Source organism: Bradysia coprophila, chromosome II, assembly GCF_014529535.1.
Source record: "Bradysia coprophila strain Holo2 chromosome II, BU_Bcop_v1, whole genome shotgun sequence".
Lineage (NCBI taxonomy): Eukaryota > Metazoa > Arthropoda > Insecta > Diptera > Sciaridae > Bradysia > Bradysia coprophila.
The window spans coordinates 11276465-11304289 of record NC_050735.1 but is presented as its reverse complement, the minus strand read 5'-3'; the positions used below and the strand labels follow the sequence as shown (position 1 = coordinate 11304289).

The following is a 27825-nucleotide window of genomic DNA, read 5'->3' as shown; positions in this document are numbered from 1 at the left end:
TTAAAAAAAATTTGTAAAAACTTTGGGTTTTTCTTCTTACCTGCACTGTACGACAGTGATTTTGTTTCTGATGCTACGATAGGGTTATCTTCGAAGTAGCTTTCTATAACGTATCCTATTTCCATCAGTAGATGGCAAGTGTTTTATGCAAATTTTTAAATACTAGTCCAAAGAAAAAGTTTGCTGCTGTCTTGGGAAGGGTATCGATGGATACAACTGGGGATCACCATCGATACCCGAGGTCGAAACAGCATTTGTATTTTCTGTATCCTCACTTACCGTGAACCCTTGGGTATTTTCTGTACAATGGAATGAAGCGTGGCAGACGGCAGGCGGCAGACGACGTTTCTCTTATTGTCTGTTGATGCAGATAAGAGGAAGAAGAAAGAGAACAAAATTCAGTGAATCAGTCAAAACTGTGTGATACTAATGTAATTGTAAAGTGGCAAACTTAAGACCTTATATGGAATTTGGGTGGAAAATGGCGCAAATCACATGTTTCAGGAATTTATAAAGTGGAAAATCTTTCCGGTTTCAAGTTTTTTCGTCAAAAGACGAGACACGGATATCTTTATTTTCAATTTTTAGCTGCTTTATGTAAAAAATTTGGGAAAAAATCATTTTGGCGTAGTCTATACACTTATTACTTATAAATTTAAGTTTATCTGAATCTCTTATTTGCGAAAACCTTCTACTACGATCTCACTCCTACATCGAAGATGGACTAAAGCAACGCACTTCTCGCTCCTTGTTCCCTAACTAAATTAAATTAACACCAACAACAAAAACAAACACAACAACAGCCTGATTACAACAGAAAAATGAGAGCAAATAAGAAAAAACGAGAGTAAACAATAAAAACAAACAGAGCCACTTCAGCTCTTCCCTCCAAATTGTGAGTGATTCAAGAGAAAAATCGCTGTTTCGACCTCAGGTGTTAATAGCGGTCCCAGGCCAGCGTGGTCTGGCCATCGTCAGTTGCTCTAAGAACACCCTTCACAAGACAGCAGCAAACGTTTGACTTGAACTGGTATTTTAAAGTTTGCATGAAAACGTTTTGCCATCTACTGATGGGAAAGGACATTTCAGTGAAAAGCTACTTCGAATAAACCCATCGTAGCATCACATAACAGAAATGCGTTGACTAAAGGCAACAGGAACGGGTATTGCATAAATTGAAAGATAATAGTAGTGAGTTTGCGTAAATGGCATACATTATAGTTGGAAATAAGAAACCTGCAGAACATCTAGTATGAAGATGTGACTTAAAATTTCCAACTGATAAGTTAACTTATATGTCATTTACGCAAACTCACTAATCATTCTTGGATTCATTAAATTAGATGTTTTTAAAATAATAGGTCAGTTATTGTACATTCAAAATATAAAAGGTGAGATACGTCTTAGTTGATTCCCCTTGTATAAGTGGTTGATACTTCAGATCGCAAGACAGTAAGAATTCAGTGTTTTTGCATTATTTTCGAAAAATTTAGATTTTTTTGTAAATTTATCGGCGCGCCGATCGGCGCACCGCCGCCGACTATAAATTTCTCCCGGCGCGCCGCCGCCGATTCCTTACCAGTCGGCGCACCGCCGCCGACTATTTTAAGATCGGCGCACACCTCTATTTTGACTGCATCAAAACGAAGTTTGGTTGCTAGAGAGGGTATTGGCAATAGTATTGATTCCACTCCACGCGTTTAGTGGTATAACGCTGCATAAAAGAGCGGTCGAATCCGATATTTTGATATTTTTTGATGTTGATATCTGCGTTGTTTTTATAGAATAAGAGGCAGATATTGCTAGGTTTGAATCTTTTTTAGAGCTTTATCGATTGCCATACGCATTTGTGTAAAATACTTCTAAGACAGTTTCTCCTCAACATTTTACACAAATTCACGCCGTAAGTGTGCCTAAAATTTCAATTTTAAGAGAACGATTCGATGAAAAAGTGAACCGAAAAATACATTTCAACGTTTCATTGTATGAAAATGACGCTCCGTTAAAAGACCTCCGCACTTTCCATTCCGAATTTTGACCGCACTTACGGCGTCATTTGAAGCGTTGAAATGTATTTTTCGGTTCACTTTTTCATCGAATCGTTCACTTAAAATTCAAATTTTAGGCACACTTACGGCGTGAATTGCTTTCACTGACTTAATTAAAATAAGCTAAACCTTTAGATATTTTCGTAACGCTTTAATAATAAATTCTTTCAGGAAAATGGATAAATCGTATGACACCTTTAAAAACACTGTGGGGTTATCCTCAACCCCAAAAAACCCACAACAAGAGAAACGGCCGACATATGGAGAGCAGTTGCGCCAAATCAAGGGTCGGCCTCCAATAGACCGATACAAGAAGGATCAACAAAACAAATGAATTGTCAATAATGATAATGATAAGGATGATTATACTTTTTTGCTTAAACTAAATAAATTTGTTTGATTATAATAATTGTCGTTCAGCAAACGACACATCCAACCCGCTCTCATTTGCCACTGAATCCATGCGCAATTTTATGTGCGCCAACGTATTGTTGCTGTGCATTTCAAAAAATCCCATTTCAATTTTCCAAGAATATCGATAAAATGTGAAAAAATTGAGGTTAAGTGCAAGCATTTTTTCGTTGTTCCACCTTCCACCAAAACCTGAGTTTCGAAAATTTTTCGTGAAAATTTATTTTTACCTCATTCTACATACCCCAAAGTATCCAAAACAAGTTAAAAACAGAAAAAATATTTTTTTATTTTTTTATTTAAGTCAAAATTTCATGGAAAAATCGACCTCAGCGAAAGCAAGTTCTGACTTTGTACCGCCATATCGAAAGTCCGTATCTCCAAATTTTTGAGGAAAGTGGCTTAAAAACATCTTTGGACTATCCTGAACATTTTATAAGCAGCATGCCATAACATTTTTCAGAAACAAAAATTTTGATTGCCTATCCACCCGGAATATTGTTGTTACACGTACATTTCCCACCCGCGGAAAGCGGTCGTTACATATGGGAAATTTTTCATTACATCACAAGTGAAGGAATATTCATATGAATTAGTACATTACTATGCAAGGGAAGTAAAGTGATATCTCGTATCCAGATGAGAAAAAGTATCCGAGGGCGGCAGCCCGAGGTACTTTTACTCATCGTGATACGAGATATCACTTTATTTTCCGTGTGTAGTACGACGTTTTACTATGCGAGTGATGTAAAGGTTATTGCCTATACATGTAATAGCCTTATTACATGCACCAGCATAGTAAAATTCATTACATATCAGGAGATTTTCATTACATACCAGCAGATTTTCATTACTTGTCAGTAAAAATGTATCACATGAAATATTCTTTAACACTGAAATGGAAACAATACTTGCGATGTTATTTTAGTTTTGATATCACAAACTTTGTCACTTGAATTAAGTGCACACCAATCTAAACAAATTCATTAAAAACTTTCGAAAAAAAAAGAAAAACACAAAAATAAAAGTGACGGCCATTTTGTCTATAGCCATAATTTCAATTTATTCAGTTTCGACGAACACCAATGACCGCACAATTTTATTTTTGCATTTTACACTTATTTTCAAAAACACCTAACACTTTTAGTGTATTATCATCTATTCACTTCACTTCACCGCAAAATTTATTGAAACACCACCAAAATCGAGAAATATTACGCAAAATATTAATCTAGCACTTCACAAAAACAAAACAGTCGAAGTAGTTTGTCAACATGTCACCAAAACAGTAGTGTTGCCAGTGATGCTTTCGGGATTAATATAATGAAGAAGTGTGAGCCGATTTCATCAGCAGACTAGATTCGTTTTTAAACGTTTCAATGCAACAACAGATATTTTACTATGCTGGTGCATGTAATAAGGCTATTACATGTATAGGCAATAGCCTTTACATCACTCGCATAGTAAAACGTCGTACTACACACGGAAAATAAAGTGATATCTCGTATCACGATGAGTAAATGTACCTCGGGCTAAAGCCCTCGGTTACTTTTACTCATCTGGATACGAGATATCACTTTACTTCCCTTGCATAGTAATGTACTATTTGTTGGTTTTGTTGTATCGGTAGTACTTATGTTTAGTATTAGTCTGGCAGTGAATGAAATAGCGCGACATAAATGTTGTGAAATTATACATTAATTTAGAATAATCTTTTGATATTCAAGAGTCTGCCAGTTGTCTACTGGAACAGTGTTCTAGGAACACTTTTGGTTTTGAAGTCTCAGGTCCTTGGGTGGGAAAATGTACTCGTAACAACAATATTCCGGGTGGATAGGCAATAAAACAGCATACATTGGATGCTGCTCGGTAGTTCATTGCACTCGGAATCAATTTTGTGAACTCGCGAACTCACTCGTGTGGTTTTAAGCAACTCGCTTTGGAAACGGTTATTTTGACAAGTGTAGAGTTTGCATATCCGAGCCGAAGGCGAGGTATGCAACTACACGAGTCAAAATAACCGTTTCCAAAGCGAGTTGCTTATAACCACACTTGTGAGTTCGGCTCGTATCACAAAATTGATCCCTCATGTAATGAACTACCTCCGCAGCATCCAATGTAATCTACTATTCTCGCTTGTCGATAATTTGCTTACACGCTGAAAAATGGCTCATTCAAAGAAAATTCCATGCAAATTTTTCGATAATTTTGTTCGACGATTTGTGTTAAAATGAGTGAATATCGGTTACAAATGAATTAGAATTGTTTAATAACCACTAAACCAGTATTTTTGAAGGTTTTTGTAGAAAATAGGTATTAAATGTAGGTCAATTTCACGAATTTTCATATTTCTTGGTAAATTTCCAAACAAAATTCGAATAAAAAACTTTCTTTTCGGAAAACATATATTTCTACACGGATGGCATTACGACTCTTTTAAGTCTCTGAAGATCTAATTCCAAGACAATATATGTTTTACCCACAGCTTTGTTGCCGAATGGGTAACTTCTGGAATTTCTGTTCATTGTTCATTACTAACGGAAAATAAGAGGGTTGTGAACAATGACTATGCAATAGCAGGAACTAAAACCAGTCCGCTACAAATAATATGCTTTAGTTCAAGTATTGAACAGCTCCAAGCAGGTTCAGGTCGACGTGATTTAGTTCTTGAACTGAATCTTGACTGATTTAAATCAGGTTTTTATGGTTCAGGTCATGTCAAACCGGAACTGTTCCGAGCGTTGCTAACAATTTTGTGAATCGTTCATTTAGCAGAATTAATCAGAATTTCTTTGGATTTTATTTAACTTTTATTTCAAAATTCAATCTCAAAGCTAATGACGAGAGAACATTTGTTTAGGGGAAAAACTATAATTTCTAACCGCTGGCTTTCCAGCGACTAAAACATACAGGAATTGAAAATCGCGGTGCTTTATTAAGCCGATCGCCTCTCCAGTGTTACATTTATACCGCCAATCGGTCGCAACACCAATTCATTAATCATTTTCACCTCATTCCGACCATCGACGGAGCAAATTTTAAAGTTTCTCAACATTGTCGACAGAACTACCTTCTGTTCGTAGGAGGCAAATTTCTGTCCCACGCAATTTCTGGGTCCTGCCGAGAATGGAATGTAAGCGTACGGATGTCGATTCGCGGCACATTCGGGTAGAAAACGGTCTGGATCGAATTTTTCCGGATCAGCAAAGTAGCGTGGATCTCGATGCAAATTGAACAGATCGATTTTGATCATACATCCTTCGGGTATGTAGTAGTCACCCAGTTGAATGTCTTCGCTGATTTTTCGACCAATTATTGGTACTGGCGGAAACAGCCTCATTGCCTCTTTGATAACCCGTTCCAGATATTTCATCTCCCGCGTATCGGATAGCGTGACCTTTCGATTGGATCCATTAAATATTGTGTCCAATTCGGCGCATACTTTGTTCTGAATTTCGGGATGCAATCCGAGCAGATAGATCGTCCAAGAGATTCCAGCTGTGGTAGTGTCATGACCTGGAATTATTTCAGATTGTAGAAGGGTAATAGATCAATGGGTCAGTAAATGACACTTACCCTCAAACATAAACGTGTCAACCTCTTCCCGTATTTCCTTGTCGGAAAGTTGATTGCCATTTTCATTAGCCTCGAGCAATAAGTCTAGGAATGCGAGTCGCCGCTTTCCTCCATTGTTCGTTTGAGAGGCTCGTTGTCTGGTCGTTTTACGCAATGCAACCACATCACTTGAATATCCGTGCAGGGTCTGCAAACAATCATGAAACTTTCTGCCAGATTCTGTGCGCTTGTAAATGAAGTCTAGATGCAGCCACGGTCGCACTACTCTTGCCATGATTAATTGTGCTGCTTCGTACACCGCGTTGACATAATAATTTTTGCCTTTTTCCTGTGCTCGGAGCGAAACTCCCATAGCTGCCTCACCAATAATATCCAGAGCGGCTTTCGTCACATACGTGTAGATATCGAATGGTACGCCTGTTCCACAGTGTTCGTTCAGTTGCTCTACAAGAATTCTCGACTTATCCGAGAAAATGTCGAAAAACGTTTCCAAAATACTGAAGTGGAATGTGGGCGTTATGATTTTCCGATGCTTTTGCCATTTCTTCCCGCTCGATATAAGTAGTCCGTCTCCCAGCCAGTAACGAATAAATTTATAGCCAAAAGATTTTTCCATATTTTTCGTCGATCCGATCAACTTTTCCACATACTCGGCCTTGCGTATGCACACTTCCGGAAGGGGACCGATCCAAACTCGGGATATGTACGGAAACTGGGCGGCTTCGTTGCGTAATACATCGTAAATTTCAGTTCGACTTTTACCGAAGTACATGTGAGTGGTACCGATCAGAGGGTAGGATTTGAATCCGGGTATTCGGTTGATTTGATTATTTCTTTTCGCGCGTTTTCTGTACCAAATCATTAAAAGTGCACACAATAACGCTACAAGGGCTACAGCAAGGACGCCCGTACTGGTCATGATCCGTTCTGGTATACGATTCTCCGAAGAGAATTTACAGAAATGGCCCGACGGAAACGGCGACAAAAACTTTTTAACAATTTCGATCAGAATTAAAGCAACATTACTGAACGGAAACGACGTTTACACTGCTTGCTAATCGTTAAAATAGTTGGTTTGATATGCACACTCGGGTATATAGGAAACAAAAACATTGAAATACCAGAATATGTCATCAATTTACAGAAATTGTAGGTATTTCAGTAAATGGTGGGTTTATCTTCTGTGAACGTGCAAACCAGTTACTGCAATGTCAAGCGAAAAGATCTATAAATACTACTATTAAATGCATTGAAAGCTGCACATCATTAACCGAAACCACTTCAGAATTTTTTGAGAAAAACCGAAAACGAAATTACGAATTTCATAGTATTCAGGTCCGAACAGCTCATGAGCATCATCATTGCCTGTGCCAAGAATTGGTGAGTTCATTGGACACCTTTGATGTTGACTATTTACAGACGGCAAAGCAATAAAATTTTCGAGTCTGCCAACAGATTTGATACCGTACTTGCACCCCAACAATAGGTCACATTGGAGGATGCGAAAGTAAATCATTACATGATGTACTAATGAACCAATGTTGTAATAATTAATAAACAAACTCAAGCTGTTTTGAAGCAACAAGCTTCGGTACCTGTAAATTGTCGTTTGAAAAAACCCACTCATCTCACATCTATTGTGCAAAACAATCCCACTTACTAACTAGTTAGCAAAATAGCTATTTCGTCATGTGTAGAGTCGAAGCACTTGTCGAAAATTAATTTCCGAAGCAAGTTGTTCGAAAACACAGGGGTATCTTCTTTCCGAAGTAAATGAATACACTGTGTTCTGGCTTACTACCTTGTCTCATGCAAAAGTTAATTTCCACATAGGAAAATTAGAAAAAAATTTAACAGAAAAAGGCTTGCATGTAAAAGATCATTTTCGCACGGGAAGGATTTTGACGAATGGGAATCATAAAGCGGGTACATACGTACTAATCGTTTTTTATGCCGCACTGAGAGTGTGCGCTTTCGTATACTCAAATCTAATCGACAGATTTTATCAATCAATTATCGAATCTATTAATTCATTTGCGGGACCCCTCGGTCTAAGTATATTCGATAGACTGAAAACTAAATCTTTTACTTCATTTGATTTAACGTTTGTTTTGTTAAATAAGACGACCTTTAGCTAGATCTCGATATTTTTCTCGTTGCTGTCGACTTAGACTAGACACACCTAGACAGGGAAATTACGAACAAAATTACGTAAAATTTGTGGTCCAGAGTCAGGACTCCAGACATGAAATATGTAATGTTTGCTTTTTTCCTACTTTTGCAGGCAATTTAGCCTAACAAAATTAAATGTGAAAAACTCTATGTAAAATTGTACGAAATGTGTAGCTTAAGAGTCATATCGCCAAGACATCAGGCGATTGGGGAACAAGCGTTCTCCGATTTTATTGAGTGATAGCTCATTCGATTCATCGTTCAATCCTAGCGAACAGTAATTAGTTTTTCAATCGGACCAATATTTGCTACGGGATGGGAGTTTGGAAAACCATTTGCTCTCACTGGATCATATCGTTTTTCCAAACTTCCATCTCGTACTATTTATTGGTCCGGTTGAAAAACTAAATACTGATATGAAGTCCTGAGATCATGTGCTATACGCCAACACTTGATCTGATATGTTCGCGACATGAAACGTTTTTCTATTGATAAGGTTAAAGAATAGTGGACGATAGAGCCGTAGAGCTGTAGAGCCACAGAAACAAGGAAAAAATTGGTTTTTTGGCACCAACTTTTTTCCAAGACTTCTGTAGGCTTGCATCACAAAAGTACTGGGCTCATTTATATATGGGACGATAGTCGGTGAGGCCAGCTACAGCACCCATACTCAGTTCCGCAGAACATCGATGCTGCAGGGAGGTCGAACTGTCCGAAAATTCACAATATTTTTAGACATAACTCTCGTGGATCTACTCGATCTACTCGCACCAGCCAGTGCGTATATTCTACCTTTAGGTCTTTCCAAGGCCGACATTCGTACAACATTACAGTAATTTAAAATAAATTTTTCTGGAGTTATTGCCGAAAAACTGTTTTCGGAACACTCTGACATGTCCTCACTTTTGAATATTTTTCACAGAAAGTAAATTTTGTTTGAATAAAATGGCAGATACGTGTTCGCTAGAATTGAACGACGAATCAAATGAGCTATCACTCAATAAAATCAGAGATCACTTGTTCCCAAAGTTAATAAAATCACCTGAAGTTTTGACGATATGACTTTTAAAGTTATACAAACTGGTGTCGGAACCACATTTTATCGTACGAAATACCAGTCTATGTATGTATGATATGTATGGTTAGTCTAAGGCTGTCGATAACAAAAATGATTTTACGTAGAATGTTACACCAATACATGAAGGGTTAACGCTGGTGATAGTCCAATTTGCCCACTTAATTAGGATAGCAAACATATACTATCAAACATTTCGTAAAAATCTATTACATTTGAACGTTAGTTTCCAAATAGCATCTTTCTATGTATCATCTCGTCTTCTACTTACCTTAGACCTCGGAGTTCATTAAGAGTTTATTATACTTACCAATGGGACAAATGATGACAATGGTACTTCTTGTGTGAAATCTACGGATCCGAGGCGAAGCCAAGGTGTGTAAACACAGAAGAAGTCGTCATTGAAGTAAAGCTTCGACGTTGCAGTCCAAGCACCACCAGCGACTATTTTGGGATTGCATTTTTCCAATTTTTCTAAAACGTTCCCAAGATTTTCCAATTTCCCATATTTTTCCAAAAGCCTCGGCAAAACGTGTGTGGAAATTTTGTTTTCTTCCCGGAATACGAGTCAAATTTCCCGGTATCTAAAATCGTAAATTTGATTTTTCGCAATTCCGGTCCATAATCAAAACGTTTTTAATGTCGTTTTGAAGGTATTTATTTCACTGTATTCCCGGACACAGCGCAACATGAACTTTTTTTCGCACGCAGTGCGATATCAACTTTTTTTTCGCACGCTAAAGAATCTATTACCTTCAACGAAGGCTAAATTTTTATAAATAAAAATCTTGCATTGACCAGAAATCGAACCCCCGACACCAAAAGGTTTTTCAGCACAAAGCAGCGACTATAGCCATTCGGCTATAGAGTCACACAATTATACCGAACGTATTGTTGAAGCGTATATACTAAGCATTGACTACTCGATTTCATTCAAAGCGTCTCTTTACATCACATTGCAATGTGTATTATAATGCAGCCTTCTTGATCGTTCAAATGAATTTCTGTATACACAAGAATTTTGGAACAAAATGTAGGACATGTTTTGCTTTGGAAAGGTGATTATGGCCCGAAATTGCGGAAAACGTTGTATCTACCACGGTAGGTATGCCGGTATTTTTTCGCACACGACGTCTTGTCGACCTCGGCTTCGCCTCGGGTCGACAATCGACATCTAGTGCGAAAAAATACCTTCATACCTACCTTGGTAGATAAATAACTATTTCGCTACATATTTTTCAAGATTTTTTCGATTTCCCGGTATCTATAGTACATTGAATGACAAGGGGCGAAAGTAAAAAAATTCAACCGTGTGCGAGAGTTGGAGCCCGCGCCGAAGGCAAGGGCTCTAATCGCACAGGTTGAATTTTTTTACTTTTGCCCCGAGTCGTTCATACTATTTTTTTTGATACCAACATTGAAAATTGATACGTATCGCAAACATCGCAACAAAATGTTGAAAAAAAAGGCATTTAGCCAGAAAATGCGGGGGTCCATGGTATATGAAAAATTTAATAATTTAGCCATCACAACAATAACACACACAAAAATTAAGATATAACTAACAAATCATTCAGTAACAAAAAGTATCAACTTTGTATGCTAATTTCAATAAGAACACTGGCGCACAGTGTTTTACAATTTTGAACAAAGTATTCTGCATAATATGAGCGGATTTTGTTGACAACTCGACTCATTTCTCTCATTTTCTGTGACATCAGTCACTTTCGCTGTTCGTTCAGTTGCGTTCGCTCTTCGTTAAGTACTTTCTCCCCGTGGGATGCATTTTTTTTACTTTCGCCCTTCATATGCGGGGCGAAAGTATCATTTTTCAATGTTGGTATCAAAAAATAGTTATTTGTGTATCTGTTTTGGACGATTGTTTTTAGGCAATTTCGCTTGTTGTAGCCCGAACGAAGTGAGGTCTACAAGCGAAAGTGTCTTAAATCAACCGTCCCAAACAGGTGCACATGTGAGTTTTCATGCAGAGGGCCGGAAACCCGAGAAAATTCGAAAAATTGCCCTCATTTTCGGCCCCGAAGCATGAAAAAGAATTTTTCTGAAAACTTCCCGGTATCCAGGATACCGCGGATAGCGTGAATTTCCACACGCGCGGCAAAATAGGAAATTTTCGAGGAAATGCGTGAAAATTTAGGAAAATTGTTTAAAGAAATGGAAAACAAAATACAAAATTCGAATCAATTACGTAAGTCAATTAACCTGAGACTATTTTTGTGAAAACGTTTCACTACATTTTCCTTAACTTTTCAAAAAACTGGACGATCTGAAAAAATGTAGAAAAATTCGACAAAATATTTCTCCTAAAGTTCTTCTAAAGTTTTTGCAGAAATATGGAAAGTTCGGAATATCTGGGGAAAAGTTTGATAAAATTGGAAAAATGTTACCCAAAAAATAGTTGCCGGTGGATGGGCAAAATACAAAGTACCAATCAAGGACCTTCCAAAGAGAATTGCTTAAAAAATCGAAATTACGACACACCATCAGTTTTTCTATAATTCACACGTATACACACACCCAGAATTACAATAAATAATTTTTTTAGATTTTTCTACGATGAGATTATTAGTGATGCAACAATCAAATTGACATTTTTTTCATTGTTGATGCCATTAACAAATTGACGACCTACAGTAAATTGCAGGCATTCGAATGAATGCGGTGATGTCTACCATTTGCATGATGGATAGTAGCTGTAGCACCAGCGCAACAATGATGCTCTCTGGTGCTTGTAAAACTTTGACTATTTGGTATGTGTTTCTGTGCTCCATTTCTGTGAAGTTGTAAAAATCGGGTCAACAAATTGGACGGATTGATTCAAATGAACGATTGTCACTTCATCCAGTCGTTTCGCAGTAGTGAAACTTAATTCTCTTTACTTACACATTAGATCGCATCGCAATGTTCCCATCAGACAATGAATTAGGTGGCATTTTCGGCGATATGCCAAAGTTGAATGTACACATGCCCGGTATGTCATTCTCCAATATTTCCTCCATCATTTGGTCTAATTGTTCGAATGTCTTTGCCTGTTTCGCTTTCTTTTCCGACAGCAACAGAGTCTTTTTCAATTCCAACGCCGAATGCACCGATGGCTTACTGTAAATGAAATAAATTGTTTCTGGTTGGGTGGTGGCGGATGCATTTGGAAAATTGTTGTAACAAATTCAACCTTTCCGTTGTTTTGGAATTAGATGCGGTCATCAGTGTATTCTTAGCATGATGACTCGTGACTTTTTCGTCGAATGATGTGCGTGTTGATCTACCGGGCAATTCGGGCGGTGGGCTCATCGACAGTGATGGAGTTGGAGATCCGTGCACATTTTTAGCCGATGATGCTCGATGGCTCTGTATTTCGTCGAATAAATGCTCCGTATCACTGACGAGCGAACCGAACAAATCGCTTGGAGTGTACATCATAACATGTCCCGTCGAATTTGATCGGGAATCTTAAAATGAAAAACGAATATTCACGAGAGTCACAAATGGTAGAGAAAAGGAAAACAATTACCTCGGCCCCTGGCACTGTAAAGCGATCGAACGGGTGAATTAGCGAAGCTTTTCTGGGCTACATCATCGAATGTAACCGGCGAATAGATTCGACGATCGTCAGCCGTATTTGGTGACATCGCTGCAACAGTTCCTGATCCTTTTCTACTCGACCCGAACGATATGCTGTTCCGTTTGTCTTGAAATGATGCCTTCCTTGCGTCAGTCGCTACAATGGCAATGGCTTGCGATTCCACTTGTTGCTTTATTGCCGGCATTATTAATTTGGAACGGAATTCTCGATCTTCCAGCCAGTAAGTTTTCATAGTTCCCTTTCCCTTCACTTCAATTTCTCCACGTTCTGCTAATTTATAACTTTCGCTCAACAAGTCTCTGGTCGTTTGTGACACATGAATCTTCATGGCCGTACTTGTACTTTCCATGCGCGATGCAGTGTTGACCGAATCGCCAAACAGACAATACCGAGGCATTTTTAGTCCTACTATACCAGCTACAACGGCACCAGAATGTACTCCGACACGTATCCGAAGATGTGTGCCTGTTAAACAGAAAACGGTTTAGTGGACCACAGAACCACATTAATGATGGACCTTTAACATTGAGTGGCACACAGTACATCAATCATAAAGAACGAACCTGTGGACGGATCCTTCAAATCCGTTATCGCTTCCACCATATCCAGTGCCATATCACAGACTTTTTCCGCATGATTCATGTCCTTTTCCGGCGCACCCGATACCACCATGTACGCATCGCCGATCGTTTCTACTTTGTAGACTTTGTTCCGTTCCGTTAAATTGTCGAATATTGAGTACATTCCATTGAGCATTGAAACTACCTCCATTGGCGTTATGCGACTGCAGATCTCCGTAAATGTGACCACATCCGAGAACAGAATCGACACATTGTCGAACATCTGCGGAAATGGGACAAACAAACTGGAAAACTATTCGGGTCAGTTAGAGGCGAATTACGTACTTCGCAGGTGTCAATTGGATTCTCGCCGCGACGTAACCGATCGGCCACTTGCTTCGGTATCATTTGATACAGTAATTCATCAGTGCGTCTCATTTCGTCATCGAGTTTCCTCATTGACTCTTCCAGTTTCTTTGATTTTTGTTGTTCCTGGTCGAGTGCTAACTTTAATTCTACGGACTGTTGGGTGCCAGCTAACATTAAGTCTCTAGAGGAGGAAACCATAATTAGTTGCGGATTCATTTAAAAAGCATCAGTCAGCGACAAGACGAAACTTCTTGTTTAAACTACCGAACAAATTGTCGGCCAAAACCCCAAAATTCCTTTTCCTAACTTTTGCCTGACGATGCTGATTACGACAAGACTTACCTACTGAAATCATGCATGGACAAATCATTTATGTAAAGTCCAGTATGTATTAGCGCCGTCAAATCGGGCATAACAGGCGTACCCAAAAACATCAGCATTCGCCAGTTGTCCATGTAAATCATTTGTCCTAGGGAGCACGCACATCAATCCACATTATTTTCATTTCGGATGACACAAAATGTAAATGTGTCCAGCCACTTACCTTTGAGTCTTAAGTTTTTTTCTTCTTCCGCTTCTTCTTCTTTGATGATAAGTTCGAGTTTATTTTCTGAGCTTAAATGATCCTGTGACACTGGTTCAACTGTGACTAGTTCAAAGATGTTGTTTGTCCTGTTTAAGATCTAAAAATAGGTAAGTAGCAGAATGCGGTCAGATCGATTTGATGAAAGGATATTAATCTTTGAAATTTTTTGTTGGCTCTACAGGGTAGTTTGGTAAGAATAGACAACAGAATGACTTTTAATAAAAGATGTAGTCGGTACTATCATATTGGCTATTTCTAGACTATTTCTGCATAATTTCATAAAATTTCGATATTTCTATTTCGAACAACTGTAAATATAGTTATAGAGGTCAAAATTTATTTGTAAGATTAGAGTAAAAAATTGAGACATGTGCGTTTTCGACTACCAGCAAGCTTTTACCAAACATTACCGTTGATCATATCTGATTCAGTCTTTTAGCATTAGCTAAAATTGCAGCCAAAATTTACGTGTATTTCATTTTTGTTAATATCTTTTCATCAGAATCTTTTTTGAAAAATGTATTCGTTTGATCTGCTCTGAGAAAAGTGAGCAGTTAAATTTAACGAAATTTGCATAAACTGCTCAGTTTTCTCAGAGCTGGTCAAATTTCTACAAACAAATCTATTTCCTATTGAAGCTAACACACTCGTGGTCGTTATTGCAGTTCAAGTTGTACATTTTTGAAAAAGGATTCTGGTGGATAGATAACATCAAAAGTAAACTAAAATTCCAGTATTTAAAAAACGCCTAAATGTATGCTTCGTGTCCTGCAGCAGGACATGTAGGACTTTTTTTGAGATACATGAAAAAACTAGGAATTCCAATTATGGTTCAAAAACTTATTTTTTAGGGACTTCTTTTTAGAGATTTCTGGTTTTCCAAATCGTCGATTTTCGTCTTTGTTTCGCTTTTTCGCTGAATTGCAGCTGTTAGAACAGCCTGTCCCTTCGTCGATTCACATTTGTCTGCGCGAAAATAATAAAAAAAATTAGGTTAAATGGATCTAGAGACGAGGGGAAAGCCTCTGGCCAAAGGGGTGGCAAATCATTTTCTATTTCCTTTCAATTCTTTCAATTACCGTATTAATTTCGTTTTGGCGGATCTGCATGCACTTTAATTCCTATTAATTTCTAATAATTCGACGATATTTTCTGTTACTATTCAATTCACTGTCTTCTTTTTAGAAACAATTTTCTCAAATTTTTCTTTACTTTTCTTTATTCCGATAATTTTCTAAGATTTCCTTAAAATTTAACGAAAACTGTCGATATTACTGCAGTTTCGTAGCTGCCGGAACATCCGGTAATTAATAAGAATTCAAAGAAATACTAGAAATTGAAGGAATTGATAGCAACTGATGGAATTACAAGGAATTGACTGGAAATACGAAAAATTTAAAGTATAAATGAAAGGAAACAATCAGTGAGTAAACTGTATTTTACAAACCGGATAGCCAAGACCGGAGATCTGCAGCGAGTGAGAAGATCAAGTAATTCCTTTGAAGGTGTGTAATTGATTACGAGAGATTATGATCCAAAAAGTGTCATTAGATCAGCACAGCAAGTAAAGTGTCTTGAGTCTTGACGATTCTTATTATCATTATAGTGTTTCTTGTGTGGTGTATTTTTTCAACTGTGTTCTACATCATTTTTCCTCAGTAAAAATAAAGTAAACTTTCCTCATACAGTATACGAAAGATGTTAGTGTTATTATAGGAAGGCCGCGCATTGAAGCAACATCACATGAATTTTCGTGCAAAATATGAAATTTCTGTTCGCATATTCCAGCGCCCTATTTTCCCAGCGCCCTGGACCATGGTTTAATTGGTCTCTATGAAGAAGCGCCACTGGCCACTAATATCCCTAAGTGATACTATAGAAGCAGCAAAAAAAAATATTTTCTTAAGGATACTCTCTTAGACGTTCGCATCTATGTGACTTTCCAATGTCTACTTTTCAAACAAATTTTTTAACGAAACCTGCTCGGATAGGACGTCCTTTCAAAAATCTGTTTGTTTTTTGCTGGATATATGCAGTTGGTGACTTTGAAATAAGTGAAACATTTCAGCTGATCCACTCATCCAAACGAGAGTGCTTGTACTTGTTTATACAGTCATGGTATAGAGCGCAGAAAAGTCACTAAATAAATACACTTACGTCAAAGTCATTGGCTCAGCTTGACAATCAGCTTCATACAAAGTCATGGTACAGCGTTTTTCGAAGTAGTTTACCCCTCAGTGGCAGTGGTAAAATAGTTTAAAGACGTAAAAACATCTGAAACGAAATGTGTCACTTACTTCAAAGTTGCCAACTGTAACAGGTGGGCTTCCGTGAAATAGAAAATGAACACCCTATAGCAATTCTCACTATTTGTTTTATTTACATCTTAACCAAGGTAACTATTTATCTTATACATTAAACAATGACGCAGTCATGTAAATCATCATATACATTAGGGGTCATTCACAAAGAACTCAGGCTTCACATGGGAAAGGGAAAATAAACAAAAGCGCGCTTCATCCATTTTCGAAGCTTTGTGTGTATACCGGAAGGCACAAAAACATTTTATCGAGAGTAGACCTACTTTTAATTATGATAGTTGTAGTGTTACAGTTACCCCTTCAATAAACCTACACCTACCAACACATCGAGCACTTTCGAATCACAAGAATATAAAATTTTCTAAAAAAAAACTTCTGCTGAGGGGATGAGTATCACGAAAACTGTTTTCATTACTCAAAACATATCGAAAATGATAAGTTCTTTGAAGTTAGGAAACTCTGTGAAACTTCATTTTCGTCATACAATTTGTGTTTTGCATAAATGTAAATGCCAACAATTAACATTTACAAACAATGTGAACGTACCAAAGTTTAAGTCTTACAGTCGGAGAAATATAGATTTCGGGATTTTCGGAGATGTCATCGTTTCTTTAATTCCCTCAATTGCCACTTGAAACATGCGAAATAAGTGAATACAGAAAAACGATGAAAACGATGATGACTCTTAAAGTCCCCAAAATCTATATTTCTCCGACTGTAATACACGAAAAGTTTTGTCGACAATTGTCGGTAGACATTTATTTACGATCGGTCTTGTTATAAGCTGGGTATGCCTCTTAGTTGATTAAATTTACTTAGCCTTTCAATAGGGACTATTTAATTGAAATTTTATAAAATATTTTAAAAGGGACTTATGATCCATCTATTGAACGCAATGTTTTTCCTCTTGATTATTTGTGAAAAACTTGGAAAAGAAAATCCTTTTTTTATCTTCCTTCTATGGCTGACTTCCCAACCCCATACCACTAATTGTCATTTTAAAATTTGTGCATAAATTTGTGATTGACGAACGAATTGCTTCCACTTCTGCTATACAGTTACGTACTAACAACTTAAAGGAACATTGTAAAATAAATAAAAAAAAAAGTTTATTTTCTAACCCGCCGCGGGGAAATGGTGTCATCTATCCATCGATGGTTGTGTCCCTTAGCAAGACCCCCATTTACTGTCGATGGGATGAAACCGACAATATTACATTAATACTTTAATGAGATGGTATGGTGTCACTTGTCGTATCCTTTCACGAATATTTATACATGCCACATTGACAATATCAAGTTCTTGTATAACGAAAAACGACGAAAATAAGTTGAGAATTTTACTTGTTTTTTTTTTTTGATGAAAATTGAATTATGGCAATTGGGGAATCTATTTTTCATGATATTTAAATGGAAAATCCACGCACAGTACGTTCGATTTTTGTCGAATCGATTGATTGATGATTGAGATTTGGTTCAGAATTATAATCCAAAGTTCATCATTCAATTGTCGTCTTTGCTTATTCGAGAAAGATAAAGAAAATATTATTTCGCATCCATATCGTTTAGCTTGTCCATCACCCATGCATGATGTATTTTCTTGGCATTATTATCGTTGAATAAAACAATAAAACTTTTTTATATATTTGATATCATTGGTTTTTATTAAAACAAAAAACAAACAAACCGCACAATCGACTGGGTTCATTTGAAATCACCATAGTTCGTAACTTTGTCGATTAAAAAAAATCGGAATTCATTATACAAACAAAACTTGGTGGCAGAACTTGTCGTTGTGTGTGTGTGTGTGTGTTAAGGAAGGAATAGCCTGAGTGATAAACATCTTAATATTAAGTTAAAGTTCCAAACGACAGAAAAATAATCTTCAAAAGCTCATTAAAGCAACAAACTTTTGACTTTCCCGCAATTTTAACTGTGTACAGAATACTGTAGGACAATAGGTCTCCAAAGTCGTCAGTTGTATAATTAGGTACAATTAGGGGAGACTTCGTAACATCAATTTCATACAGTTCGTAAGTTTGATGAACTGTTAATTGTGAAACTATTATATAAGTTATACGTGTTACGGCAATGTAAATGGCGCTTCGCTTGTATCAAATATGCATTTACCTACATTGCATTGCCTAATCACGTAAAGCACAGTACGTAAGAGAATGGAATACCGCCATTTCCACTACGGAACCACGGATGTAATGTATCGTACTATTACGCGAACATTTAGCGCTTCCATATACCTCTCATTTTTCGAATAAAGTTGACTTGCTTGCAAATTTTACAGACCAGCGATTCAACCAATTTACGTCAGCATTTGACGAATTTGATTAACGTAAAAATGTTACAAATATGATCAAAAGGACGCACTCAGAGCACTGTTCCTATCATGAACAGTGAATTGATAAGTGTCAAATATGGAAGCTTTGGTGCTAAGAGCTACTGCTTAGCCGAAATCGCATTAGAAGAGTAGTAGGAGCGATTACGGGACATTGCGGGCTGAATCGGCACATGAATAAGTTGAGGCTTTCGGACACTCAGAGATGTTCCTGCGATCTAGAAGAAGAAACGGGTGCACACTTGATATGTGACTGCCCCAAATTTCTTCAACTAAGACGCAGGATGCTCGGAGACTACGAGGTGGTTCCTTCGGAAATTGCTGCAATAGGACCTGACATCTTAGACAGGTTCCTATCGGCAACAGGAAGGCTACCATGATTTACATGATGACCGGGAATGGAAACAAAGGATCAACAGATCTGTGTTTCGAGATCTTAAATGATCGTCACAAACTGATAAATCTACTGCTTAGGATTGTTTACAAAAGAATCTCAGTTCATCAGCAGCCTCCGAGCATTTTATATGCTCATGCTAGGACTGTGGTCGCACCGGATTGACTTATTCTTATTCAGTGCCTACTATGATTTCATCAGCAGCCTCCGAGCATTTTCTATGTTCATGCTAGGAGCAGTGCTGTGCTCGCACCGGATTGACTTATTATTTACGAACAAATGACACGAACCGTCATCTTACAAGCTTAGTTTACGAAATCACGTGAGCTTTGGGTTGACCCCTATTGTATAATGTACAAACCTCTGAATCTATTTTATTTGAAGTCTTGAAAAAATAAGTAACTTTTGACGAACGACCTCGTTTCTATTTTATTTATTTTTTTCTGATTTATGTACTTTACACTACCCGCAGTGTCATTGCTCTCTCACACGGTTGAATACTTTCAAACAAAAGTTCATTGTAAAGTTATAGTTGGATGATTGTTTAGGTTTTAGAAAGACAACGTTTATTGTCTTCAGAAAGGGACCATTTTCTATTGTTGGCAGAAGCCTACAGCCCAATTAAATCTGAAGTTTTTTTTTTGTGGCGCTATAACAATCGCCGGCAAGAGCGTTGTTTAACAATTTGATAAACAAAAAATGATAAATTGTTCACGAAACCATCATTATAATGACGATCGTCATTCAACAACAGCAACGAAAAGCGTTAATTAGTTCGAGAGAGAACAAATAAAACGTTTTGCTGAGTCGAAAAGTTTGGGGAAAGTTACCGCTTTTTTGTTGTTCAAATAATTTCCCATCAGATGATTAATGACAATATGTGTAGAAATGTAGAATGCAAAAACAAAGTTTACCATTGACGTCAGCAACGCACCAGAACATTTGAGTAAGTGAATTACTGATACCTCAATCGGACAATGTATACATTCGAATTACACTTATAAAAACAAGTTCATCATGCAACTTAGATAATTGTCAAGTCATCGTCGACTGCAGTCTAAATGCTGGTGCATTGACGTCAGAGTCTATTTCTGGGAATTTTAATTGTAAAAAATTCGGAAAATTTTGAATTTTTTCAGAATTAAAATTCATGAAACTAACCCCTGATTGACATGGATGCTGGCATTTCATTACATACGTACTATACCGGTAATACTAAACAATTTATTGTCGGTAGTTTTTAAAAACGAACTACTTGTGTTGAATATCTTATATCGACAGCAATAAAAATGAATTTACTTGATGAACACCGTTGGAAAATGTGCAAACATAAATACGAAACGATGCAACAAGAAGTGGCACGGTATTTGATCAAACTATTCCAACACTTTCGAATTCCCTAAGGGGCCATTATCTTTTCCTAATTACACATATGTAATGTGCTATGCAAAACTATGACTGTGCCCCTTCACGATAACCCTAGGTGTTTGATCTCTGGATGCTTTATTTCCACGGCAGAGTAAAAAAAACCAGGCAGTAGCGGTTCATTTTCGAAACGTCAAATAAGGAACCTAATACACTGTATGAACTCAAATGAACACTGACATAAATTGAAAGATTTTATTCGCAGAATGTATAGGGCTACTAGATTATTCAGGTACCTAGTCAAATCAGCGCACCTGCCTGGTTAACTTTACTTTGTCGTGTTTGTTTCCCGATAGCGTTGGTTCACTTATTACGTTGCTTTGAATTGATATAGAAGTTGATGCAGTGTGCCGCAGCACTGCTACTAGCATGAACACTGAATTGACAAGTGTCAAATTTGCAGGCTTTAGTTATAAGCAAAGACCACCCAGGTATGGTCTAATGTCACAATCGGAGGATATAACCATTTTAAAAACGGATTCTAACGCTTTCATTTTCGTATTATTTTGACAAATGAGTGTGTTCAAGATTAATCGACAGATTTTAAAAAAATCGGCTATACCTGATATGTGAGCTATCGCTTAGGATTGTTTGTTATTGTATGTTTTAACTCATACAACGAATACTGTGATTTCATCAGTCTCCGAATATTTTCTACGTCAACGCTAGAAAAAGAGCTGTGAGTCTGCCTATATTTTGTCAAGCTTTTCATGCAAACAATGGTTATTTGTGTACCTGTTTTGGACGATTGATTTTAGGCAATTTCGCGGATTGTAGGCCGAACGAAGTGAGGCTTACAAGCGAAAGTGCCTTAAATCAACCGTCCCAAACAGGTGCACATGTAAGTTTTCATGCAGAGGGCCGGAAACCCGAGAAAATTCAAAAAATTGCCCTCATTTTCGGCCCCGAAGCATGAAAAGTTGTTTTAAAGGGTAGATATGTTATTTCTACTACGTGTGGTTACAAATATCCGTTCGATTTGAATGTGGAATTAACATATCCCTTAACACCGAACCAAGTTACTGAATCGTATTTTCGCCACAATAATCCGTTCATGAGACAATTACACACTTGTCTCGTTCAGTACACCAAATGATTAATAAACAGTTGAGCATAATAGGATTACAACTTCACAGCCATCATTCAGCGTTACTGAATGGATCATGAAATCGTGTTTCAATATTCATACGAAAATTGAATTAGATTCCGCAGCCTTCACAAAATTTAATTGAAAATAAAAGACTTTTATTATTGATATTGATTTAATCGGTGATTCAACCAAAAGCTATTGAATTTAATTTTAGCTTTGATGTTTCCCACACGAAAAAAAAAGGAAATTCCTTTTGTAGCAAAAATTTCATTGAAAATCGGTGTATATAAACGACACATTGGGTGGAATGGATATGTACACAATTTTTGATATGTGTGAATTTCGATGGGTGTGTAAATACGTGTATGGATGGCTGCCTCGAATATTTCTTTATTCCCATTTTCCCATTTGTTCATATGACTAGCAGCCGAATATCTGTAAATTTTCGGCAAAACTTTTTAGTCATAAATTATAAATGGAATTGTATTTGAACGACGCACCATGACTACATAATCAAAAATCAATTCAATAAGAGCATCTGCGTGTGATTCTGCCTCTAAAAATAGCATACTCAAAGAAATTAGTAAAGAAACACCGACAGACAAGATAATCTTCATTGCGAATGAAAGTGCACAAGGTATACGAGGTAAATATCATTTACGCAATGGTAGTCCGAGGAAATATTTAACAGACGTAATGTGCGCGTAGGGTGTCTGAATTTTTTCAACAATTCAAACTAATTGTTCCGGGAAATCCCGGGAAACAGTTGGGTGGAAAAAAATAAATAAAACAAAACAAACACACAACCTAACTTACCGTTTGAAATTTGAACGCAATCATTGGCCGAACAAGATCAAACCAGTTTGTGATTTTCTTGCCCACTAAATCCGGAAGGATAACCATTAACGAATTGCCAATACTTCGTACCAACATATCAGAACTGAAAGCAACGACAAAAAAAATACCAATTTCGGATTCGTAAATTTTACCCAGTTTACACGGTGTCCTAACTTACCCGAAAACTATAGAAAACGGAAAAATTTCAAATAAAACGGCCGCACTAATTGGCAAATGTTTCTCTTCTCTTGTCATAGCCAACGATGCCAATGTGAACGCTCGATTGTCGAAAGTTAGCTGAAATGTGACATGGACCGTGTCGAATAGGATTTCCTCTCTCACCAGTTCAATGTGCATTTCTTTATTGTAAAAATGTCTGGCCACCTACAATAGTAAAGCGGAACCGGATTAACAATTGCAATCTTAAGTTATCAGTTTTTTCGTCGTACATCATCCAATAATGAACAGTCACACCTTTCATGCATAACACAACTTAGCGATTAGTAACTGGTCTTCGTTCCACTAAGCGATTGAGTTTCCAGTGTGAGGTTTCAAAACTCAACGGCAGACACCGATTCGAACCGATTTGTTTGGCAGGCAAACAAAAACAAAGCTGATTGAATCGGTTGAATCGGAAGAACCGGTACCCAACTCCTACTAATTTCGCTCCTAGTACATCATAGATGGCACTAGGTTGGTCGCTTGGCTTACCACTTATACAGTCAAAAATATTTCGGTAATGAAACGATCTCACGGAGTTAAATCAAAAGAATCGAAACTAGTATTGTAATGATCTAAGTCCGAACCGACGCACTTCAAGCATGAGTGGTACTTTAAATAGAGCACTGAAGCTGTTCAAAATTTGTCACTGTAAACAATGAAGAAAATTTCTTACAAAAAGTACTCTATTTGACAGCTGTCACTCGAAGCACTTTTAATTGAAGTTGAAGTGCGTTGCCTAATGCTTAGTTTCCTCTTACCAAAAAAAGTACTCCGTGTGAGAGACAAAATTGAATTTTTCACTTTTTCTTTGTTTATTTGACAGCTTGCTCTCTCACGGCCCTCTAACGGCTCTTCACGGAGTACTTTTTTAAGTGGAATGGGCACTTAAGCCTTTCGTGAAGAATGACAACATTCAAGGATTTATTTGATTCCGGCAAAATATTCCTTGTTATTTAGTGTTTCAAAACTAAAAGGACTCTACTACAAAAAGTCAAAGATGTCAATGGTACGAAGGGTACTTGTGGAAAAGCTCTGCCTAACACCTAAACATTAATCCGTTCATTTTTCTCATAATGTTAATATGACGATACTCTTACACTATTATTACAATAAGTACACACCTTGAAGTTTGTGTGGGCCAGTCAAGCCAATAAAATTTCCCAAACATACCAACTCTACTTTCAAACATATGTTCATGTGTGTTGAGTACGATTAGCCAGACTTTCTATTGCTGGACTTTGCGAAGTTTTGGTAGCACTTAATGTGTATAACAAATTCGATTTTCGTTCCCATCACTACAAACACTTACCGAACAAAAGTTTCGTCAATGTTCATCACTTTATGTTGAAGCAGCGGAAGTGGTTTCTTTAAAGTTTACTTTTAATAAAATTATTTTCATTTCTCAGATAAGCTTTTGAAAGCTGATGGAAAACTCACATCTGCTGTTTGCAACGACGGAACTGTATCCAATGGATACTATCCACTCATATTTAGATGATGAGTGTAAGTTTTTCAAAGAAATTTAATTTGCTTAAAACACATCACAACCACACTCAATCAAACAAATAGAAAAGAAAAGATAATTTCGCTCACAAACCTCTCTGATTTGTCCCATTGTATAATAAACAAAGCCGCGACGCTTTGATCGATAGTGTAACGTTAAACCCTGTTTTGTTTCATTTTCGCATATGAACGACGGCGCTTTCATGCGTGGGTATGAAAATTTCAAATATTCATGCAAATTATCCAAGCCATTAAGGAAATCTCTCATATGTCGTCCCAGCACTGACAGCACTCGGTCGTATCCGTACTGGCTGACAAAACTGACGAAACAAACACCCATTTGATCCATAAATTCGTGTTCCGATACGCCTAGTACCTTAAAAAGTGTATTGAATCATAAAAAGAAATTGGTTTGAAATTTGGAAAGTAATTTCGTGCGGATGGGTTAGCGCGAAAGATATATAATGTGTGCTCGAGCTGGCTGCGTACGTGATTATCGAGTCAAAGTGTATTAACAAGAATGTTTATCGATTTTCTTCACGATTCCACAAAAAAAAAGTTTTTTTTTTTTAATGATGAAGTGTTTAGCCGACTCCTAATACAGTTTTTAACAGAGATAAAGCGATACAGCATACAAGCTGAATGGTTATTTTAAGATAAATACACCCGGGTGCAAATAGTCGAAAATACACTATTTGCACCCATTGTTGAAACATTCAATTGTTAGACCAGTTTGAACAATGAACATTGCAACATGAATCTGTCAAAGCACTTCAGTTTGTACAAGGAGGATTCAAGTTGCTTGTGTCGAAACACTCAATTGTTAGGCCAGTTTGTCAAAGGAATAATGAACTTTTGCTGTGTGTGTCTTTTAGCCAACAGTGTATTTTAAGCTATTTGCACCCGGGTGCACATAGTCACTCCGTTGTTAAGCTAAAACTTTTAACTTATTTTTATTTCTTCATCTCTGCTTCACGAAATTTCATTTTATATTTAGGTATAATGTGAGAAGCAACAATCAACCTCCAATGTCAACGTAATAAGTGTAAAATTTCCACGCGTACTAGGTAACTGAGCATTTCATTTCAATTTTAACAGACACATACATATTTGGTTTACCTGGATGTTATGTTGTCTGATGTCTTGCTGCTATTATATGGAAATGATGGCCTTGGAAATGGTAGGAATTTTTTGCGTACTGTTGGATTAGTTTCTCAAAAAGAAGACGACCGGGGAAAGGGGTCAAAAACAGTGTTTTATGGTGAGCGTACTTTTTGAATGACCCTTGAGGTGTCTGACCTATTAAATCTGATCTGATGCTTTGCAAGGTGTACAGGTGTACGATCCGGGATATTTTTGTTATCTGGATTTCGATTTAATTTTACATGAATTAAAATTCCGTCCAATTTAAATGCCAATACAATTTTCAATTAACTAGTCCATGCACAATCTTTTCAACAGGATTAAGTCTAATTCCAACACTTTTTCATTACTTTTTTATGCAAATTCCAGCGAGCGCAGTAAATTTCTTGCACAAATATTTTGCAAGATGTGAGTATAAAATTGCCGTCAGCGTTATAACTTGCACGTATAACGCTATATTCTATCTCGGTTTCTGTTTACATTTCATTCACTTACCTGTTGAGCTTTTTTCGCCAGTTTCTGTAACAGATTCTCTGGATACACCTGATGAACACTGAATGACGGTGAATCAATACCAGCTTGTCGTCGTATGTCTTCCCATTTCTCTTCGCCATAATTGATTTTCACGTACTCGGCAAGATTTTCCAACAAAAGACCGTACATTGTAAACGATAAATTTCTATACACCTGCCACACTCCTTTTCCTGATAAATGAAAGAAAAGAAAACGAAGAAAAAGTTAAGTAAAAGTTGATGGAAGGTAATTGATATAAATGTCTTCATACTATCAAGCAATTCAATTGAACTTAACGGGCTTTTAATGTTGTTTGAGTTGTAGATATAGATTTTCTGTCGTTGCATGTGTCGATAAATAATTGTCGAACACAACTTACGAATTTGAATGATTTTATTTAAAGAAGATAAGTTTAACGTCTCGTATTCAGTTTGGATGTTGTTTTTCCACAATATTTGAGTTAACTGAGACTTATGAGCCATAAGTTACGGCATATATTGAAATTTTCAACGGCTCACGTTGATTTTCTATTGACTTATCTCATAGCCGTTAGCTATAGTTATAGTTAGTTTGCGGAAAATAATAGAAATTCCATTCAGAAAATAGAAACTTTTCGTTCATGAGACCATTCAATTTCCCCGGAGGACGACATTGAATGATTCTTAACTAAATAAAAATGGTAAGCAAAAATAGTATTTTACATGACTAGGGATAAAAAGATGAAAAGTAGAGTTTTCGTGTGAATTTTGTTGATCCGAGGCGAAGCCGAGGTCAATAAACACACGAAAACGAGACTTTTCACTTTTTATCCCGAGTTATGTAATGGATTTTACATGCTAAGGGCGTCGAAAGAAGTGCTCGAAACATGAAAAGTACGGTTTTCGACGCAAGTAGCATGTAAATGTATTTTCCGTTCGTCACAAACCATATCGTTCACATGATATGGGAGAATATCCAGCAGATTTACTTAGAAATATATTTTTTAATAAAACATTTTCCCCGTCCATACATGAGAACTCAAAACATCAAATGAATTTTCGTTTACCATTTGTATGTATCCCAAGATAGTTGCATGATGCATTTTCTGCAATGAATGAATTATTAAACATGCTCTTTATCGCAAATTGTATAAGAAAATCAAGCAGAAAATGATATTCGGCTATGCAAAGGACAAGATGGTCGGAATGACGATAACATCATTAGACTGGAATGAGATGTTGTTTTGCGAACATACTTTATGAAATCGGTTCAGAATATGAGTGAAAATAATTTAGTTGGTTGAAAACGGTGAGATCTAGCGATTTTTGTTGATAATTATCAATAGTTTTAAAGTGAAGCTCGCAATAGTATATAATCTCAGCCTTCATCAGAAACTGTTAATCATCTGTTATCGACAGAAATGACAAACGAAACGATGGCCTACCGTTAGTGTGGTCTTATAATAGTAAATTGAACCAATTGAAGTAAAAGATTGTGTATCCAGGAGAGGGATTACGACATCAGTTCTCTTTTCTCTATTCAATCAAAAGGATCAAAGCTCTACTGATAGAGAACGATTCACTATATCATTGAAAGATGTCGCTGCAACAAAACCAATGTCATCAGAAAAAAAATTAATTTCTTGCTCGAC

The 27825-nt window shown here is 37.0% G+C and overlaps 2 protein-coding genes and 1 long non-coding RNA gene across 3 annotated transcripts in view; 1 reads left to right on the top strand and 2 right to left on the bottom strand.

The window, feature by feature from the left end:
- The first annotated feature begins 1571 nt into the window (after nucleotides 1-1571).
- Nucleotides 1572-19534, top strand: LOC119073040. The gene is made up of 3 exons (XR_005086981.1): nucleotides 1572-1581; nucleotides 18288-18290; nucleotides 19256-19534. It is a non-coding gene; the product is annotated as an uncharacterized LOC119073040 (long non-coding RNA).
- On the bottom strand, nucleotides 5260-7084 carry LOC119073031 (cytochrome P450 4C1-like). Its single transcript, XM_037178350.1, has 2 exons — nucleotides 6036-7084; nucleotides 5260-5975 (listed from the first exon to the last, which is right to left on the bottom strand). The coding sequence occupies exons 1-2, from the start codon at nucleotides 6952-6954 to the stop codon at nucleotides 5395-5397; spliced, it is 1500 nt and encodes a 499-aa protein (XP_037034245.1). The 5' UTR covers nucleotides 6955-7084; the 3' UTR covers nucleotides 5260-5394.
- Nucleotides 11783-27825, bottom strand: part of LOC119073020 (soluble guanylate cyclase 88E) — a 47974-nt gene continuing 31931 nt past the window's right edge. Inside the window, exons 2-13 of the mRNA XM_037178342.1 lie at nucleotides 26178-26386; nucleotides 24634-24915; nucleotides 22993-23198; nucleotides 22794-22917; nucleotides 14357-14495; nucleotides 14155-14281; nucleotides 13789-13993; nucleotides 13447-13726; nucleotides 12812-13348; nucleotides 12473-12749; nucleotides 12184-12399; nucleotides 11783-12073 (exon numbers count right to left, since the gene is read on the bottom strand). Of these exons, the coding sequence (XP_037034237.1) occupies nucleotides 11929-12073; nucleotides 12184-12399; nucleotides 12473-12749; nucleotides 12812-13348; nucleotides 13447-13726; nucleotides 13789-13993; nucleotides 14155-14281; nucleotides 14357-14495; nucleotides 22794-22917; nucleotides 22993-23198; nucleotides 24634-24915; nucleotides 26178-26345 (2706 nt within the window). The 5' untranslated portion in view covers nucleotides 26346-26386 and the 3' untranslated portion in view covers nucleotides 11783-11928. The remainder of the gene's footprint in view (nucleotides 12074-12183; nucleotides 12400-12472; nucleotides 12750-12811; nucleotides 13349-13446; nucleotides 13727-13788; nucleotides 13994-14154; nucleotides 14282-14356; nucleotides 14496-22793; nucleotides 22918-22992; nucleotides 23199-24633; nucleotides 24916-26177; nucleotides 26387-27825) is intronic.